The 19,529-nt window shown below is 36.4% G+C and overlaps 1 protein-coding gene across 1 annotated transcript; it reads left to right on the forward strand.

The window, feature by feature from the left end:
- The first annotated feature begins 589 nt into the window (after positions 1-589).
- On the forward strand, positions 590-18,727 carry LOC135086853 (6-phosphogluconate dehydrogenase, decarboxylating). Its single transcript, XM_063981673.1, has 12 exons — positions 590-807; positions 4,116-4,227; positions 4,502-4,616; positions 5,987-6,138; positions 6,244-6,336; positions 6,429-6,579; positions 6,657-6,767; positions 7,563-7,706; positions 9,768-9,922; positions 10,519-10,608; positions 12,550-12,750; positions 17,892-18,727. Exons 1-12 carry the CDS (start codon positions 800-802, stop codon positions 18,009-18,011), a joined length of 1,452 nt encoding a protein of 483 aa, XP_063837743.1. The 5' UTR covers positions 590-799; the 3' UTR covers positions 18,012-18,727.
- The last annotated feature ends 802 nt before the right edge of the window (positions 18,728-19,529 follow it).

Raw genomic sequence — 19,529 nt, forward strand, 5'->3', positions numbered from 1 at the left:
GTTGTGTTGTGTCATGAATGTCATGATGTGGAAAAAATATTTCACAGCTTCATTCATTCATTCGTTCATTGATAAAATCGAACAGTCTGAGAATCGAACGAGATCAAACCAATCACCACACCCATAGTGATGTGCAATAAAAACCGGTTTGTGAAAATGACGGGATTCTGGGATTCACAGTGTGAATTGTGAGTTTCACTCTCAGAATTCAGCCCCCCTAAACGTGTGGCAAAACATCTGTAATTTTATTGTAATATTATACTAGCGAACGCCCGCGACTTCGTACCCATTTTACCTCCTTAGGGGTTGAATTTTCCAAATCTCGCCGTAAAAACCACACCGATTTGCCAATCAGCCGATAGGCTGATTCTTCATACAAAATAATCGGGGCCAACTATCGGCCAACTAAAAATCGGTGGTCTCCGCCTTGGCATATACTTTGTTCTTTGAATCGATTTTGATATTAATAATGTTATTTTTGTATTTTGTTTAGACCTTCCATTCCATCCTTCCATTCCGTCACTTATTAGTCGATGATTAAAATCGATTGATCTGTCAATACAATCTATGTTTACCACGATCCAATATATTCGCAATCAAAGTTCGCAATCACTAACTTGGTACTCTTGGAGCTTTGAGGTTATTTGAGTTGAGGAGTGGGTGATAGTAATTATTTTACTTGACCCATTACAGTTTAGTTAGGACTTGAACTTGAGGTGCTAATAATTACATCAAATTGTAATTTCAAGCCTTGAAAATTTACGAAAGGATTTAATTAAAAAACTATCATCTATCAAACATGTCCGAGTAAGTACCTATTCTTTATTTAATTCTTTAGGACAAGGATAAAAACAGTTTTTCCAATGTCACCTCTAAAAATTTAAAACCATGCATGACTTGTAATTTGTAGTAATTGCAAAAAAAACCTACTAAAATGAAAAGCAATTAATTTTAAGATCTCATTAAGATTTTTATCCACTTTTGTTATTTTTATTTAAAATCAATGCTAAAGTCTGTTGTCATTAATGTTCTCTCACTTGATTCGGCTAAATGATTTTGTAAGTTAATGTTTGCATCAACAGAACTATTAAAAATCGTTTTTTGCATAAATTCTATACATAATTTTGAGAGGTAAGGTAATGCCAAACATAATTGGTCTTTTAGATTTTAATTAACAAATTGTTAATTCATCACCATAAAAATTTTGTAAGTGACTATAGTAATAAGATAAAACTATTGTTGAAAGACGTTTATTGGCTTTTAAAATCTATGCTTTACAAAAAGAAAAAAGTATCATTGAAAAAAGAAAAGGTTCAGTGGCAAGGTTACTTGAAGGTGAATGTTTGCCAATGTATGGTGCAAGCGTGCAAGCAAAGCAATACAACTCTTTAATACTATGCACCTAAGTAGGTAGCTTCTAGAGATGGGTTATACTAGGTAAAGGACATCATCCATTTTGGTCCAAAATCAAAAGTGCCGGCCAAAAAATAAAAGTGCTGTATTCTGATAGAATACGTCCGTCTTAGCATTTATTACTATGGCACCAAAGCTGTAGCACCACTGTGCATCGTAGTATTTGAGTTCTAAAAATATATGAAACGACTGACTTTGATCTCAAATACTACGACGTACAGTGGTGCTACAGCTTTGGTGTCATAGTAACAAATGCTAAGGCGGACGTATTCTGTCAGAATACAGCACTTTTTTTTTATTGGCCGACATTTTTGATTTTGAACAAAAAATGTATGAATCGTCGATGAATTTTAGATCTCAAATACTCGACGCACAGTGGTGCTACAGCTTTGGTGCCATAGTAACAAATGCTAAGGCGGACGTATTCTGTCAGAATACAGCACTTTTTTTTTTATTGGCCGACACTTTTGATTTTGAACAAAAAATGTATGAATAGTCGATGACTTTTAGATCTCAAATACTCGACGCACAGTGGAGCTACGGCTTTGGTGCCATAGTAATAAATGCTAAGGCAGACGTATTCTGTCAGAATACAGCACTTTTTTTTGTTGGCCGGCACTTTTGATTTTGGACCAAAAATATATGAAACGTGGATGATGTCCTTTGATACTAGGTGCACCTATTCCAAGTATTTATTAATACTTGATCCAAATACCTATTCCACCTAGTACGTAGTAATTTACCATACTTGACGCGACTAGTGCGGACTAATCCACGTATTATGACTTTAAAATACAATTTTCTTTGAAAAGATACAACCGTAGTATTAATAATGCAATTTGAAATGGAATAATAATGTTTTTGCTGGCTGTTGATTGATTGATATCCTCCCTTCATACTTCAAACCTTACCTGTGTACAAATAGAGTTTAAATTACGTAATACATCAAACACCTATTCCTATCTCACACCTGCCTGCGTTCAAATTTGTTTGTCAGACAGAGACGGAGTGAATCTCTACGTTCGCACATAAGCTTAGCGAGAAATACGCGGTGCGCGTAATACACGACTACGGATTATGCAATAATAACCTCTATTACTTTGATGGTAGGGTCGGAAATCGTGTAATTTAAAAAATACTAGGTGGATCAAGTATTTTAAAAATTGGAATAGGTGCCACTTAGTACTGTAAAATACCTAGTGTGTGGATCTGTTCTAGTAAATACGTCTCATCTCTACTAGCTTCAGAGCTACCTATTGATTTACCTATTATTATTTAAATTGTATAAAATATAGTCAGCTATATTTTTTACAATTTAAATAATAAAGTATTTAAAATAATATAATTAATAATCTAAATGTCAACATTACAATCTTGAAATAAATCTAAATTACTTATTTCCTTCCCATATACTCACCCCCTTACTCATAAAAGTTATTCACTCATTGAACACTGGTTTAAAGTGACTTTACTATGTAAATTTCACTTTAAACTACTGTTCAACAAGTGTGTAACTTTTAACCTTTAACTATGGACGTCGGGTCTCAGAGGCCCACCCCCCTTTTCAATTTCTCGGTTTAAATACCTTCCCGCCACATGCTGCTCTCGACCATCTCAGTAGCTTCAGTTTTAACTGTGTTTGGACCGAGGAGGCATAAAATCGCGTCTTCCGGCAATTATTACGTGAGTAATAACCATCCAAAATTTTATCGGGGTCTGGGAGACCCGATGACTATAATTTCCATACAAACATACTTGTATGGATGTGACTTATCAACTATAATTTTTTTATAGTATATCATTATAATATGTTGTAAATTGTTTTAGTTTAAGAATACATAATGGTAGAAAGTATCTGAGTACATCAGCTATATTATTAGCCCAACTATCTAAGTAACATTCCAGAAGTAAGGTTTTACTTGTAGACGATCCTTCTTTTGAGTTTAGATGTCTTGGAAGGTACCATTGCTGCAGATTCCGATTCTGAATGGTGTATATTTTGCCTATCAAAGCTCTCAAAGAAAGATGACACATGCCTGTAGAGATAATTTGTCTTTTAGTGTTCTAGGCCCCTGTTTATAATTTTAGCAAGTTTGACCCTTGTCAAAATTTTTATTTTATGTCTTTCAGAAATTCTGTTTATGTTTTTATGTTACACAGTTATTAATTAGCAAGGAAAAAATATTAGTTTGATTTATTATTAACCGACTGTAATTAAGGAGCCTATATGTGATGCCAAGTCAATTAACACTGAAAAATGTCTATGTTTTTGAAATTTGCCAAAAAATAATTAAACAATGATTAAAAATTGATTACATTTACTACTAGATCCTTTATTAATAGTTATTAGATATATATCAACTCTTTGATAAATTCAAATTGGTTCAGATATGAAATTATGAAGAATTTTAGATAGGGGTCTGTGAGACCCGACGTCCATGGGAGTGTGATTATTTTTTCACGACTATAGTTAAAGGTTAATTAAGGGGTTATAATACCTAAGTTTAGGCAATAATAACACTTCAGATATCTTTCAGCATGTCAAATAATTAATAGTAACAATGATAATCCAAAATAGGTGGAATTAGTTCCAGGGAATCATTATTATCTAAGTTGTCTCTCATATACCTACATAATTTTCTCTTAATTTGCTAATGTAATTCAATGGCACATGTGGACTAAAATCCTTTTTTTTGTTTTAGACAAAAAGCAGACATTGCCCTTATCGGCTTGGCCGTGATGGGCCAGAACCTTATACTCAATATGAATGACCATGGATTTGTTGTATGTGCATTCAACAGAACTGTGGCCAAGGTAAGCTTAATTTAAGTTAAATTATTGGGAATCTAGATTGCTTTATAGCAATAAGGCCCCCTAACTAATAGGTAATCTTTTGTATATTTCTTTCTCTTTCTTTTCTTGTCTTGTGTGGGGTACAATAAAGTATTTTCTATCTATCTATCTAAAAATTCATAATATAATTAATTTAATCTGGGTACTGTTTGCCTTTTAACTATTATTTTGTATTGATTCATAGAAAATAGTAGTTAAAAGGCAAAAAAGTTAATTAAATTAATTGTCATTGCAGGTTGATCAATTCCTGAATAATGAAGCTAAAGGCACAAAAATTATAGGTGCAAAATCACTGGAAGATATGGTAAAAAAATTGAAAAAACCAAGAAAAGTAATGTTATTAGTTAAAGGTAAGATAAATAAAACATTTTGATATAAATAGTATTTTTGCCAAATATTTAACAAAATGAGCCCAATAAAAATTTAAACCCAACTCCAAAAAAACTTGCACTAAAAAGTAGAAAATAATTACATTATTTGGACAAATGTAAACCATGATTGATATTCTTGGAGTCGGTGCCAGCCTGCTGAGTGCCAAGCTCAAGAAATTTTCTAAATATACCGGCACCAACTCCAAAAATATCAATCATGGTAAGTATACATTTGTCCTAATATTAATGTTTATTTTCTACTTTTTAGTGCAAGTATTTTGGAGTTGGTTTTAATTTTTTTGTTAAAATTAATTTATTTCATGCTTTTTAGTTGATTAGTCCTTGTTATTGTCACTGAAGATGGACAGTAGCCATATTGAATGAGATTGAGACTATAGTTTTCCATTTTAAGTGTAAATTATCTTCCCTACAAAATACAGGCTACCTAATTTAAATATCGGCAACTAAAAAGTATCATCTAACTCCTAACTTACGAAGTTTGACCTTTCATCATCAGCTCACCTAAAAAAAACTTGAAATAACTGTATGTAGCTATGTACATAACGTAGCTAAAATATTTAAAGAATTACTATCCAACTCCTAACCGTTAAGAAGTTTTACCTTCTATCATCACTTCATCAACATTAGATGATGACTACCAGACGCATATAGGTACTTGAATAACTTTAGAATAAATATGAAAAACATAATATGTGCCTATAAAATTTGAAGTTTGCCCTCGATTTCCCTAGGATCCCATCATTAGATCCTGACTTGGTGGCAATGGGACCCCCTCAGAAGTCTACCCTATTTGAACAAAGAAAGAATTTTGAAAATCGGTTCACAATTGACGGAGTAATCGGTGAACATACATAGAAAAAAATACATACAGCCGAACATAATTATAACCTCCTCCTTTTTTGAAGTCGGTTAAAAAATGATGATCAATCCCTTTTAGAAATTGGAAATGATATTTAAGAAAAATAGTACTTTCCTATCTGTTTTAATATTACAAAAGTTAAAATTATTGTAGTACTGTAAAAGTACAGTTTTAACAAGAGCAGTTTGATTTTCTCTTCTTTCACTAGAAATTGTTGTTTTTATACAGTTTTTTCATGATTTGCTTCCATATGGTCTGTATGTGCCATTTTTTGTAATTGTATTCATGACTAGCGGCCGCCCGCGACTTCGTACGCGTAGTTCCCGTTTTACCCCCTTAAATTTCAGCCCGATCCGTCCAGTGGTTTGGGCTGTGCGTTTATAGATCACTATGTCAGTCACTCAGTCACCTTTGAGTTATATACCTATATTTAGATTAAGATTATAAAATAATATTGATTTTTTTGCAGCGGGTTCAGCTGTGGATGAGTTTGTGAAGAATCTGGTTCCTCTTCTTGAAAAGGGCGACATAATAATTGATGGTGGCAATTCTCAATATTTAGACACCCAGAGATGGTGTAAAGAACTTGCTCCTACAGGAATCCACTACATTGGCATGGGTGTATGTTGATATTCTTTACAGTTTACAAGTTTACACAAATATTCGATGGATTTTAGTATGCTACTTTGTCTGTTTGGTTTGTAATTTTTTGTGATTATTTTTCAGGTGAGTGGTGGCGAAGATGGAGCACGCTATGGACCTTCTTTGATGCCAGGAGGACACCCCGCAGCTTGGTCACATGTCAAGCCTATTTTCCAGGTAATGTATAAAAAAAAAGAAACAAAGTACTTCTTATTTCACATGCAAATGTACATGTTAATGTTAATAAATAACCTGTTAACTAATTTTAGGCAATAAGTGCTAAAGTAAACAATGAACCTTGTTGTGATTGGGTTGGGGAAGATGGCGCTGGTCACTTTGTTAAAATGGTTCACAATGGAATCGAGTATGGGGACATGCAACTCATTTGCGAGGCTTATCAGCTCATGAAGGATGTAGTTGGTATGTTACATTTTATTGATTTTATCAGAATTTCAATTGAAAGTGTTAGTTCAACCGTCATGTGTTCTGTTTAACAGGAATGGAGCAGGATGAAATGGCAGAAGTTTTTGAAAATTGGAACAAAGGAGAACTAGACTCATTCCTAATTGAGATAACCCGAGATATTTTAAAGTTTAAGGATAATGATGGTAAGTTTTTAAATATAAATATATTTTACTTTTGCTTCCCTTCTCTCTTTTTAATGCAAGATTATTATAATTAAAGCAGATGTAAAATAGCATCACTGTGCTGTAAATTAAATTAGTTGTATAAATTGAAGCAGTACTCAATATGAAGTGATTATGAAACACACTTGGCTGCACAGAGTGAATTGCTATTTGTAATAATGAGTATCTGATCTGTTATCAATAGCTGATAATATATTTTATTGTAATGCCAAAATGGAAAATGATTTGCAATCTTCATTTGTAATGTAACACAGAATTGTTTTTCAACATCATTCATTCATCAAAGATTCACTTTGCCCCATACCATGAGGGATACTATAAAAATCATACTTACTGCAAAGCACTAATCTTTGATGACGGTACAAATATGGTACCATATTTTTTAAAGTAATTTAGGTATACTTATTCCCACAAATAACTAATAGTCTCATTTACAGCTGAATATTAGTCTACCATCGACTCTCGGTCGGCAGTCCAACACTGACACCATTAGGTCATTGTCGCCTAGCTAAATTGTACAGCAACAGTACATTAATATAAACACTATATCAGATAGCATCTTAAGTATTTGTAGATATTAAGTGCTATCAACTGGGATTGACTTTGACGTTGAAATCTATAACAAATGCATGCACGTATTATAGCGTCCAGATAGTCCAGAATCCCTCAGAATGGTCTTGTCTTAGGAATGTTGGGCTCTAAGTCCATAAGTACTCTAGATACGCCAATGAACAAATATTGCGTGGTATTTTACAGGTAAACATCTCCTACCGAAAATCCGTGACTCTGCGGGACAGAAAGGCACTGGTAAATGGACCGGCATCAGTGCCCTCGAATACGGGGTCCCTGTGACCCTAATAGGAGAAGCTGTGTTTGCAAGATGCCTTTCTTCTCTTAAAGGTATGATTTAAAAAAAAAACTACCATTTTGTTTTGCTTTTTCTATCTGCCGAGCCATCAGCGGCTTATTCCATTTCATTAATCCCCATTACGTTAAAAATAAAATCCTAATATAATGGGGATTAATGAACTTTTTAGTTCATTTTTCCCTATTATAAACTCCAATTAGCGTTAACGGGGAATAGTGAACAAAAAGTTCACTAATCCCCCTTGACGGGGATTGTCAACGGGGAATAGTGGAATAAGCCCGATCAGCCAACAGCTTTATCAAATTGGATTGAATTGGTAAATGGTTGCAGTGGTAGAACGAACATTTTACATTGAATTAACTTTTTGGACATAACCAAAATCGTAAAATGCATTTTTTTTGTTCATTATTTTATTATGAAATAACACTGAGTTATAATTTTAAATCATTAGGCTTCGTTGCGCATCGTATCGTTTTAACTTAAAAGAAGTTAATATAAAATTATCGAGCCGAGTCAGTTTTAAAAATAACTGATAGGAAATCCATGTCACCTTTTGCAATGTGGTAATCACAGGTGTAATCCATCGGTTATGTAATGTGAACTGGGTAGTAGGTATGATATTCAGATGCAAGACAGATGTAGGTACTTACATTATTTTGTATTTCTGCATACATTTAACATACATTTCGACTTCGTGACCGGGCGTGACCTCGTTTTGTTACTGTGATTGATAGTGCCAGTCTACTATATCGTTCCCTGAGTATATTATGCATTACACTTATTCAGTGCAAAAAATGACAATAATTTTAATCTGTTACTACTATAATTATACTACCGCCACTGCTGCTTTTGTGTACCTATATTAAATTATTACTAATTATGACTACATTATAATGTGTATAATTTTTGGCAGTCAAAAGTAGTTTTGAAATATTTTATGTCCCAAAATGGGTGAATCAAACTGTTATGGGAGGTAGCCTCACTTCTGACTTAAAGCTTCCGCCCATAGCAGTTTGATTCACCCATTCTGAGACACCCTGTGTAATATTTCGTAGTACGGTATAGAACATAGAGATCACAAAGAGGTTCATTATTTTTTTCAGCACTGGCCTATTTATTCCGAAGTAGTGATTGGATTAACGTAATACTGGAACGTGTAAAGCTCTGTTTAAAAGTATAGCAGAAAATAAAAAAATACTTATGATTTAGGCTGGGTTGCACCATCTCACTTTTAACTATAAAAAACGTCAAAAATCTGTTAATCTCCATAAAACACCGGTTATGGTTAAAGTAAGCTGGTGCATTTCAGCCTTAGACAAACGGCACGCTCTAGATCGTTTCATCCACGAAGACGCGCCCCACCATTCTTCAGCTAATGTCTGAGTGTTATCGGTACACGCTAAATTATCCATGAGTGCAGCACACGCACACTACAATAATGACGCTCGGATTGCTCGGATTAAACTCCCCGCACCTCGCGCTATCCTCCACCAAAATGGCAATGCCAGATTTTCTATGGAAGGTGGCGTCTTTTTTTTTCACGCGGCCATCGACCAAACCTTATTTTTTGATTACAAAATAGTGTAATAAACCAAACTTACTATGACTTGTATACCTCTAAACTCAGTCTGAACTAACTAACGAGCATTAGAAGTTTGATGATTTTACATAGGTACTAGATTTGCTTTCTGCGTGCAAGCTTTGTAAGAAATTGCAACAAAATAGTGACATTGTATGTGTAAACAAACAAAAACATCAATTAGCTCCAGTCATCAGTATGGAGCAGAATCAGCGCAATAAAAAAGACGTCACTATTTTGTTGCAATTTCGTACAAAACTTGCGCGCAAAAAGCAAATCTTAGTATGTAAAACATCAAACTTCTAATGCTCGTAACTCAGTTCAGACTGAGTTTAGAGGTATACATGTCATAGTAAGTTTGGTTTATTATTACACTATTTTGTAACCAAAAAACATGGTTTGGTCGATGGCCGCGCGAAAAAAAAGACGCCAATTTCCGGCATTGTCTTTTGGTGGGTCGTCGTGTCTTCGTGGATGAAACGATACTTTGACTATAAAACGAAGGTGTTTTCAGACGAGCGTGTGACAGCCAGCAAGTTGCTGCCAGGCTCCTCACAGAAGTTCAGCGGCGATAAGAAGCAGTTCTTAGAACACCTGCGGAAGGCGCTGTATGCCAGCAAACTGATCTCCTACGCACAAGGGTTCATGCTGCTCAGGGAAGCGGCTAAGGTAAGCTATCTTATAGTGCACATCGACCCATTGGGATCTTTTGTTTCCTTTTTTTCTCCAAAAAATACTATCCATTGGGTAAATATTAACCCCCTTACTAATAAAACTTACACGCTCGTTGATCAGTGATTTAAAGTGACGTTTAGTATGGAAATGTCATTTTAAAACAATGATCAACAACTGTGTAACTTTTTATTGGTAAGGGGGTAAGTGCTTGGGTGAGAGAGACCAATCTGGTGCCGGATAAGGTAAACTATTTATATAATAATAACATACTCCTGGGGGTCCCAACCTGGGACAGACTTGACCTTCATTGATTGGGTTTTTATTGGGGATCAAGCTGTAGATCCTGGCAACACAGGAGTTGTAGCGGTGGGGACCAGAGCTGGGAATAAAAGTCCCAAAAATAAGGATAAATGGAACAAGTTTCTCATGGGACCAACCTTTGTAAACAAAACCACAGACAAAACCCAAAACAATCAAAAATCTTGCCGCTATGACTGTAAAGGTACTTTTATATAGCCTCAGGATATGAATAAGCATTGTGAGTTTACTGGATACTACCCGGTAGTTAATCACATCATTACTTTGTGCAGGTACACAATTGGAATCTCAACTACGGCAGTATCGCGCTTATGTGGCGTGGCGGCTGCATTATCAGGAGTGCCTTTTTGGGCAACATCAAGGTTTGTAAATATTAATTTAGATCGTGAACTCTACACTTGTGTAGTGTGTATCGTATCTATCTATACTATCTATACTAATTTATAAATGCGAAAGTAACTCTGTCTGTCTGTCACGCTTTCACGCCTAAACTACTGAACCGATTTTGATGATATTTGGCATAGAGAGGATAGTTTATATCCCGGTTTTTGAAACAGGGACGCCCGCGATAAAGTTTTTCTGTGACAGACAAAATTCCATGCGAGCGAAGGCGCGGATGGAAAGCTAGTAGGTACCTACTTAATATTATAAACCTGAAGAGTTTGTTGGTTGATTATGGCGTGAACTATAGTAGTATAGTTGGAAAACTGACCTCAGCTGTTTTTTACAGTCGACAGCACATCACGCGAAACACTGTGGCATCTTACTTAATTGTAATACAGGCGATTTTGCAACAAAAATGTAATCTGATCAACAATGTGATCTGTGCTGTCATTCGTACGATTTAAAAATGTGTATTTTTGTAGAATTAACTCAGTGTATCACTCTTTACTGACGTAGAGCTACAGCGACCTTTATCCGACCTTTGGAGTCTGTGGCAATGTCAAGTGACATCATGTACTTGTGAACTTAGATCTCAGCACATAGTGATTATGTCACGAAGTTTAAAAATACGCATGTGATTTATGTAATGATTGTGATATATGATTAAATAGTATTTTCAATAATCAGAAGTATCCGCACAAGAACTACTCATAAGAATTGATAAGACCTGGCCATTATCATATTAAGTAGGTACCTACTGTTAGTTTAGTCTGGTTTGAGCATAGCACATTGACATACTATGTTTATTGCATTTTGCAGTGTATTGTAGTTGAGCGTTGTTAACAATGATAATTATTTTATACATAGGTATAGATAGATAGATGATAGTCACATTATGCGGAAACGATATTTTCCCTGTTTAATCTAAGAACCGATCCTGCGCTGCCCGCCTCCAGGTACTTCCCGCGACCTCACCAGATTATCGGTCCACCTAGTGGGAGACCTGCCTACACTGCTACGCAGGATCGGTCTTTGTCCAACAGTGGTCGTCACTTCGCTGAAACGAATGAACGAATCGAAGCACACAAATAGGACAAAATAGGGTATTTGACAGTCTACCAATCAATTGACGTACTTTTTAAAACTGTCAAAACGAGACTCTCATATATTTTGTACTAGCTACCCGCCCCTGCTTCGCACAGGTACAATGCAATAAACTTAAAACCCTTCCTCTTGAATCAGTTTATCTATTAAAAAACCGCATCGAAATCCGTTGCGTAGTTTTAAAGATCTAAGCATACATAGGGACAGACAGCAAAGCTACTTTGTATACCTACTACAATAATAACCTGTGACGTCATTATTTTGTCAACTCAGTTAAACTACTTTTTCAATTACAATGCAACCAAAAATCTAAAGAAGAACGGTCATCTGTGACCCAGGCCCGACAGAAACGAGACATACCTCAGTTTGTTTGTCATGTCTTAATTAGTTAAATTATATATTTTTATAATCCGGCTGTATCTCCAGTTCACCTAGACACATTCCATAGCAGCTGTAATATACATTTAGGTACAAATATTTACCAATTTTGGTGATAAATAGGCATTTTGTATTAGTTTTTGTATAACGCCTGAACAAAAACAGTGTAATATTTTGGTGTTATACCTACATAGATTTCGAATATAAAAAATATATAATTTAACTAATTAAGACATGACAAACAAACTGAGGTATGTCTCGTTTCTGTCGGGTCTGGGTTTTTTTTGTATGGGGCGTGCCCGTTCTTCTTTACAGGTAATAAATAAAATCAATTAAGTTTGTAAGGCCAGAAAGAAGTGTCTTAAAAAAGTTGTGCTTTAGAATTATTGGGGAATGGTGTCAAATACGCATATTTATTACCCAGCCATTTGTTATAGGACGCTTTCACAAAAAACCCCGCGTTATCGAACCTGCTGTTGGACCCGTACTTCTGCGAGCGCATTAGCGAGTGCCAGCTGTCGTTGCGGCAGGTGGTGGCGCAGGCGGCGCTGCTGGCGGCGCCCGCGCCTGCCTTCTCGTCCGCGCTCGCTTTCTACGACGGGTACCGCAGCGCTGTGCTGCCGGCTAATCTGCTGCAGGTAAGTCTACAGATTTTACAGGCATTAGGCCTCAGCCTCGAATTTAGCGGGCAGCGGCGCGGGAGCGGGGCGGGCAACGCAGACCCGTTCTCGAAACAAGCGGGCAGCTCGCGCGGCGCCTTAGCGGCGAAGTGTTGTGTTCGGGTTTGTGTTGTCGAGATATTTGTTTTTATTCGCGAACGAAATGTCTGAACAACGGCGACAATTTTATTTAGATTCAAAATTCCTAACGCTCGATTTATTCTGGGCAAAAGAAGGAGTGCGCTGCCCGCTCGTTGCCCGCTCCTGCGCCGCTGTTTTCGAGAACCGGTCTATGTATTTGATTTTACGCATAAGATCCTGCCGCTCCCGCGCCGCTACCGCCGCCGCCCAAATTCGAGGCTGAGGCCTTACACGAGGGGATTCTGGAGGAAACTCAAAAAGTAATGAGAATGGGATATTTCCAGCCATCACAAAAATCTGAAAAAATGGGTAGGTAGCTTAATTCTTCACTAGAAACTGGCAAAAAAATCATTTAAGTTCACCTTTGCGTTTAAAAATTACATTCACCTGTGTGCTTACCATGAGTTTACGTTAGGTGCGCTCGCTAGCGAGTACGTCAAAAAAATCTATGAAGATTTTATATCTTGAAAGTAGCCACTAGGGGCGCTGCACAATATGTCATACATTTTAATGTCATTTTTTTACGCAGTCGCTAGCGAGCACACCTAACGTAAACTCATGGTAAGCACACTGAACGCGACCAGTCGGAAAGACCTTGTTTACTGTATGTGTTTTCTGTGGTACCTACCTACCCAATTTTTTTCAGTTTTTTGTGATGGCTAGAAATAACCCATTCTCATTACTTTTTGGACAGCCCTAAGTAGATGCAGTATCTGCAGTCTGCAGCAACGTAAGTGTAGGCTGACGGTGGCGTAGGCGCCAGCTTTCTCCGCGCTTGCTTACTAAGATGGCCATCGCCGGCCAATTTGCTTCAGGTGTCTTCACTTTTTTTTTTACCTGATGGTAAGTGATGATCAGACCGAAGGTGGAAGCGAACTTCTCCCGGAATCCTCAACCACAGAACTGGCTATCTTACCTCTAACTGCCGGAACACAACAATGCTGTTAACGTTGTTGTTATGGCGACAGACTTAGGTAAGATGGTGGTAGCTAGCCAGGCGGACTTAGAACAAGCCCTAGCACTAACCAAACCGAACAGAAAAATCTGCTCCCACTGGGAATCGAACCCGGGACCTCTGCGTCTGAAGCAGGTGGTCTTACCACTAGACCACAGAGGCGGTTGACTTCTACAGCAGCACTGGAGCATGGCAGGTGTAGTTAAGACTAAACGATGGGAATAGTCTCTTCAACACTGTAGGTAGGCAGGTTGCTACTGTAGCACTGTGCTGATTGAAGACCTGCTGCTGGTAGGGTTTACAGCAGTGGTTCCCAAACTTATTTAGTCTACTGCCCACTTTGAGAATAAATTATTTTCTAGCGCCCCCCATTTTTGTAGTCAAGAGTCGAGCTCAGTCGATGTCTAAGAGTCCTCCTAGTAGATGACACCTCCCAAGCCTCTACACAACGTCCCGATTTTTTTTCTGGGTCTCTTACCGCCCCCCTTTAAGCCTGCAGCGCCCACAAGGGGGCGTTATCGCCCACTTTGGGAAAGACTGGTTTACAGCTTCACTGAAGCATTGTAGGTTTAGTCTCTGCACCAACGTAGGTGTAAAGGCCTTCTCCTCTGCGCTCGCTTTCTACGACGGCTATCGCAGTGCTGTGTTGCCAACAAATCTGCTGCAGGTATTCTTCTGGTCTTTACTTCTATAGCACCACTGGAGCAGCACGTCTTCAGTAAAAATTTAGGCATAGCAATAGCACACTCTTTACAAATACCTTCTGTAGGAAATCAGCCTGTTATGTGGCTCTATCTACCTAGTTAAGTGACGAGACGATACTATCCTTCTTTCCACGGTGGGACCGCTTTTCGCAAATTCTGCATTAATGATTCCTAGGGTAACCCTTTACCAGGCCTGTTCATCTCCGCGAGTTTACATCGAAAACAAAACAAGCACGATGGCACCCTACAGGATTATAGGTGTACCAGAATCTCATGGCAAACGAAAATATTGGAAAAATGTGTTTTTCATATGGCCATTGTCTATGGCTTTATTGTCACCTGTCAAAGTAAATCAAGAGATCTGTCAGCCGCTGCAGAAATTTTGTAATCTCTTCATGCCTATTTGTTATTTTTGTGAAATATTCGAAAAAGCTCAAGCAAATCATATTGTTTTCAATGTGTATTGTAAAATAAGGCATAATTCAAAGTCAATCTTTGATTTTAAAGCGCGTCGTTGAGTTGACAGTAAGTTGGAGTGAAATGTTTTGATACATTTAGTTTATTACCTAACTGCGTCAGAAGGAGAGTTATGTTTATTTTTATATTATTATTCTTACCTAATAGCTGCTTTATCGGGGTTTTCAGGTGCATTTCATACATTGGTGCAGAGGAATAGTGAAAAAGTTATGACCATGTAAAGAGAATTGAAAAAGATTTCATCGAGCAAGTTTGAGTAATTGAAATGCTGAAAGAGCGATTTATATTATACAGGATGGAATTTTTTGAGCCACCTTGCATGTCATGTCTATTGCTGTCAAAGTGTAAACAAATTTTATTTAAATGTGTGCAATTGATTTTGTGAATTAAATTGCTAAAAACTTTTTATAGTCGTGAAAGAAAAGTGGTTCACAATGAGTTAAAGTATTTGTCGAAGAGAAATACTAAGGGTTCGGATAAATTTTAATTAAATAATGTTTCCGACAAAGGTTGTCAAATTGACTGACATGTTTATCGTATAGTACAGTCCACTATGAAAATTAGCTGTGGTTTGTTTCAACTAGGTAGTTGAAAATATGTAGGTACATATTTTAAAGTTTTTTGTCACTTTGTAAGTGTTGAATTTTATGGAATTGATAAAGAAGTACCGAGTTTGAAGCGTTGATGAGCAGACATTGCAGTTGAATATTCAAGTTCTTAATTTGATTATTGATGAATAATAAAATAAATCCTACTAGCTCTAATGATGGTTTCATTTAATTTATTTAAACCAGTTTACCTATACCTAGTATAATCTTTTTTCGTTTATTTATGAAAATATCAAATTAGCCCGTAATCCTGAATCCTGAAACATAAAGTTAGCCTATTAATTTAACACAGGTACGACTGTACTCAGTGTTGCACTATCAAATGCAATTGACGCGCCTCTATGCCAGGGTTTTTATGTTCCTGGTCGGGCTATAGATGGAAAATTTTTCTCAAAGAAAACATTCCTTTATTTTTTAAAAGAAATAGAATTGCATTCAAAGATATTTTTGGAAATCTTGCTTGCCACGCCCGGGAATCGAACCAACTAAAATCTGTTAAAAATTACATCCTGCATTTTTATTACATCGATCGTTAGGGTTAAGTATAAGCACAGAATAATAATAAGTACTACGTATAGAAGTTTTACTTCGCGAAGGTATTTAAAAAAATGTATGCTCAATGTCATTAACAATATGATGTAATTTAGCCTGTCTCAAGAGTCAAGCACCATTTTGTTGACAAACGTCAGTGATCGGCACTGCGCCGAAGTTACAGGGCTGACTTCGATAAAATGATGTGACGTGAGGTGCCAAACTGCGGAAAATGGCGGAGGAAATACATGATTTAGCATGAATTATCATGAATAATATTAACTACTTATTTACCTCTCAGTGTCTTCAGGCAGCTTAAAAAAGTACATTCTGTGTTTTTTATTATCATTTAGGCAGTTAAATACTGCACAGTATTTAGTACACCATTTTCTTTATTTTCTTCCATAATACACAAGAATAAGCGTGCGTGAGTAAATGTTCGTTCGTATGTGAGGCCTTGTCGAATAGTGTCCTGTAGGTGGGCCATCGTGCGTGTTTTGTTTTCGATGTAAACTCGCGGAGATGAACAGGCCTGGTATAAGGATGAAATCTCTCTAACAAACTTGATAAATTAAATGAAAGGAAAACCATGAAATCTTAAATTATTTTAATAATGTTACAGAAAATATGGCAGGTATAGTAGTGAATTTTCGAAAAAAATTTGAAAATCTTTGAATGCAGTTCTCTTTTTTTTTCCAAAAATAAAGGAATGTTTTCTTTCAGTAAAATTTTCTATCTACAGTATTAAGAGTACTTTTCCTCCAGGTGGCATTACAAAATTCCACCCAGTATAAATACCTCTTTAACTTGATCATCTATTGAAGATCAAGAAATGCAAGTGGAGTTCTTAGAATCGTTTTCTAGTTCTGAATGAAGTGATAAGTTATAAGTATGATACATAATAAAATTATTTACAGTAATATACGGTTTATTTATTTTTCAAGACATGTCTCTATGTTTAAAACCCGATGTATAATAACATTCTAGGTATATTTTAGGTATACACATACATAAAATGTAAAGGTAGGCATTCGTACTTCATGTTCATTAATATTAAAGTCATAAATAAAAAATATAATAAACAGTATCAAGATCGTTTAATCCAATTTCCCCAGTATTGCACTCAACAAAGTTTATTTTCCCCATTTGCCATGAGATTCTGGTACACCTATACTATTCGACAAGGCCTCACATACGAGCGAGCATTGACTCACGGACGCGTATTCTTGTGTATGATGGAAAAAATAAAGAAAATGGTGTACTAAATACTGTGCAGTATTTAACTGCCTAAATAATAATAAAAACACAGAATGTACTTTTTTAAGTTGCCTGAAGACACTGAGAGGTAAATAAGTGGTTAATTAATATTATTCATGATAATTCATACTTAATCATGTATTTCCTCCGCCATTTTCTGCAGTTTGGCACCTCCGTCACACATTATTTTACCGAAGTCAGCCCTATGGTTTCGGCGCAGTACCGATCACTGACGTTTGTTAACAAAATGGTGCTCGACTCTTGAGACAAGCTAAATTACACCATATTGTTAATGACATTGAGCATACATTTTTTTAAATACCTTCGCGAAGTAAACCTCTGTACGTAGTACTTATTATTATTCTGTGCCTTTACCAAGACATTAACAGAATTTTGAACTCTAGCACAGTGTACAGAACAGTCATTTCCAAATACTTTAAATTCCAGGCGCAGAGAGATTACTTCGGCGCGCACACTTACGAGCTTGTCACCAAGCCGGGCACCTTCGTCCACACCAACTGGACCGGCCACGGCGGGAACGTCTCTGCCTCCACCTACAATAACTAACTAAGGAGGCTCTACGCAAAACGCATATCTGTCGATATCTCTCATTCACGACAGGTACATGAAACGTTAAATCCTTAAAGGTTTTGCGTGACATACTCCTAATCATGTCTTATTACTCACATAATAACCGCGATCTGTATTTGATACCCCAGTGATTTTTATTTTTTAAAGGTCTACCTATTAAAAATTGCATAAGTTTCTTGATCTTAGCTGAAGATGTAAAAGAACATTTTCTCTAGTTTGGTCTACATCTGAAAGTACTGCTCTAGATCGCGGTTTTGATAAGACAACTTTCATCATTCTGTGCTTAACTATTTTTCGTATTTATTTTCACCATTCCATTCTTAACTGCGTACGTTCTTAAATGAAGCGTATTGTTGCAAAGTTATTTGAGAACAAAACCTTCACGCATATTTGCTTAACTTTGTGGCTTTAGATCCTACTTATATTTTAAGCGGAAAATATTCAATAAGACATTCCTTTTGGTAATTGTATTTTGTAATTATAAGATCATGGATTACATTCCTATCTTATTTTATATTTTAAGGTGGTTGGTGGATTTTATGTATTTTTATATAACTGTTGACGATGTACACACGTGTTTGTGTGTTGTTTTTATAAAATATCCATACTGCTGTGAAACGAAATGGGTGCTTCCTATTTATATATATATTTTGGATGTTAATTTTGAAATAAAGTTTATATTTTATACGATATTCAATGTTTTAATTGTTAATCTGCAGATCTATTCCATTCCATAATAGTACACTGATGTAACAATGCACTTCTAATCTGCTGCCTTGTCAATACGGACAGAAGTCTGGTGTGCCTGTATTATAGTATTGCCGATTAATACGGGTCGTTTAAGGCGTATACGGGTGAAACGACATACGAAAATGAAACCTATAATAGATTCATCCTAAATATTGAATGAAAACATCACCGACCTGAATCGAGTGTTGTAATGAAAATGAAGTGCAAAGATTATTAGAATTATATTTTCACTAGCTTTTGCCCACGGTTTCACCCGCGTGAAATTTAGTGTAACAGATCGTCATAAATTATAGCCTATATGTTATTCTGTGTTATAAACAATAATACTGTAAGGTTTCATCAAAATCCGTTCAGTTTTTGCGTCAAAAAGTAACAAACATCCAGACATCCACTTTCGCATTTATAATATTAGTAGGATTGTGTGGTCGCCACCAGCCCGTATTAATTTGTAGCATTCATACCTGAGAACCCTGAGAAGAACGCTCAAATTCAAATAGCTTAGGTACACCCAACTCCGGGTTATTAAATTAAACTTCTTTTATTGTATAATTTATACATTTATATCAAGAATAAAAAAAATGCCAAGGACAAAAACAGCACAGTGGGGTTCAGTGGGACTCTGTACACTTGTTTTCGCAGCAGTTACCGGTGGGGGTGATTCTGAAGGCCCGGTTCTTTCGGTCCCGTGCGTATACCGGGCCGGGCGTCGCCCACAGGCCTCGCTTGAGGCATGGGAACCACATC

This window comes from Ostrinia nubilalis, chromosome Z (assembly GCF_963855985.1).
Source record: "Ostrinia nubilalis chromosome Z, ilOstNubi1.1, whole genome shotgun sequence".
Classification (NCBI taxonomy): domain Eukaryota; kingdom Metazoa; phylum Arthropoda; class Insecta; order Lepidoptera; family Crambidae; genus Ostrinia; species Ostrinia nubilalis.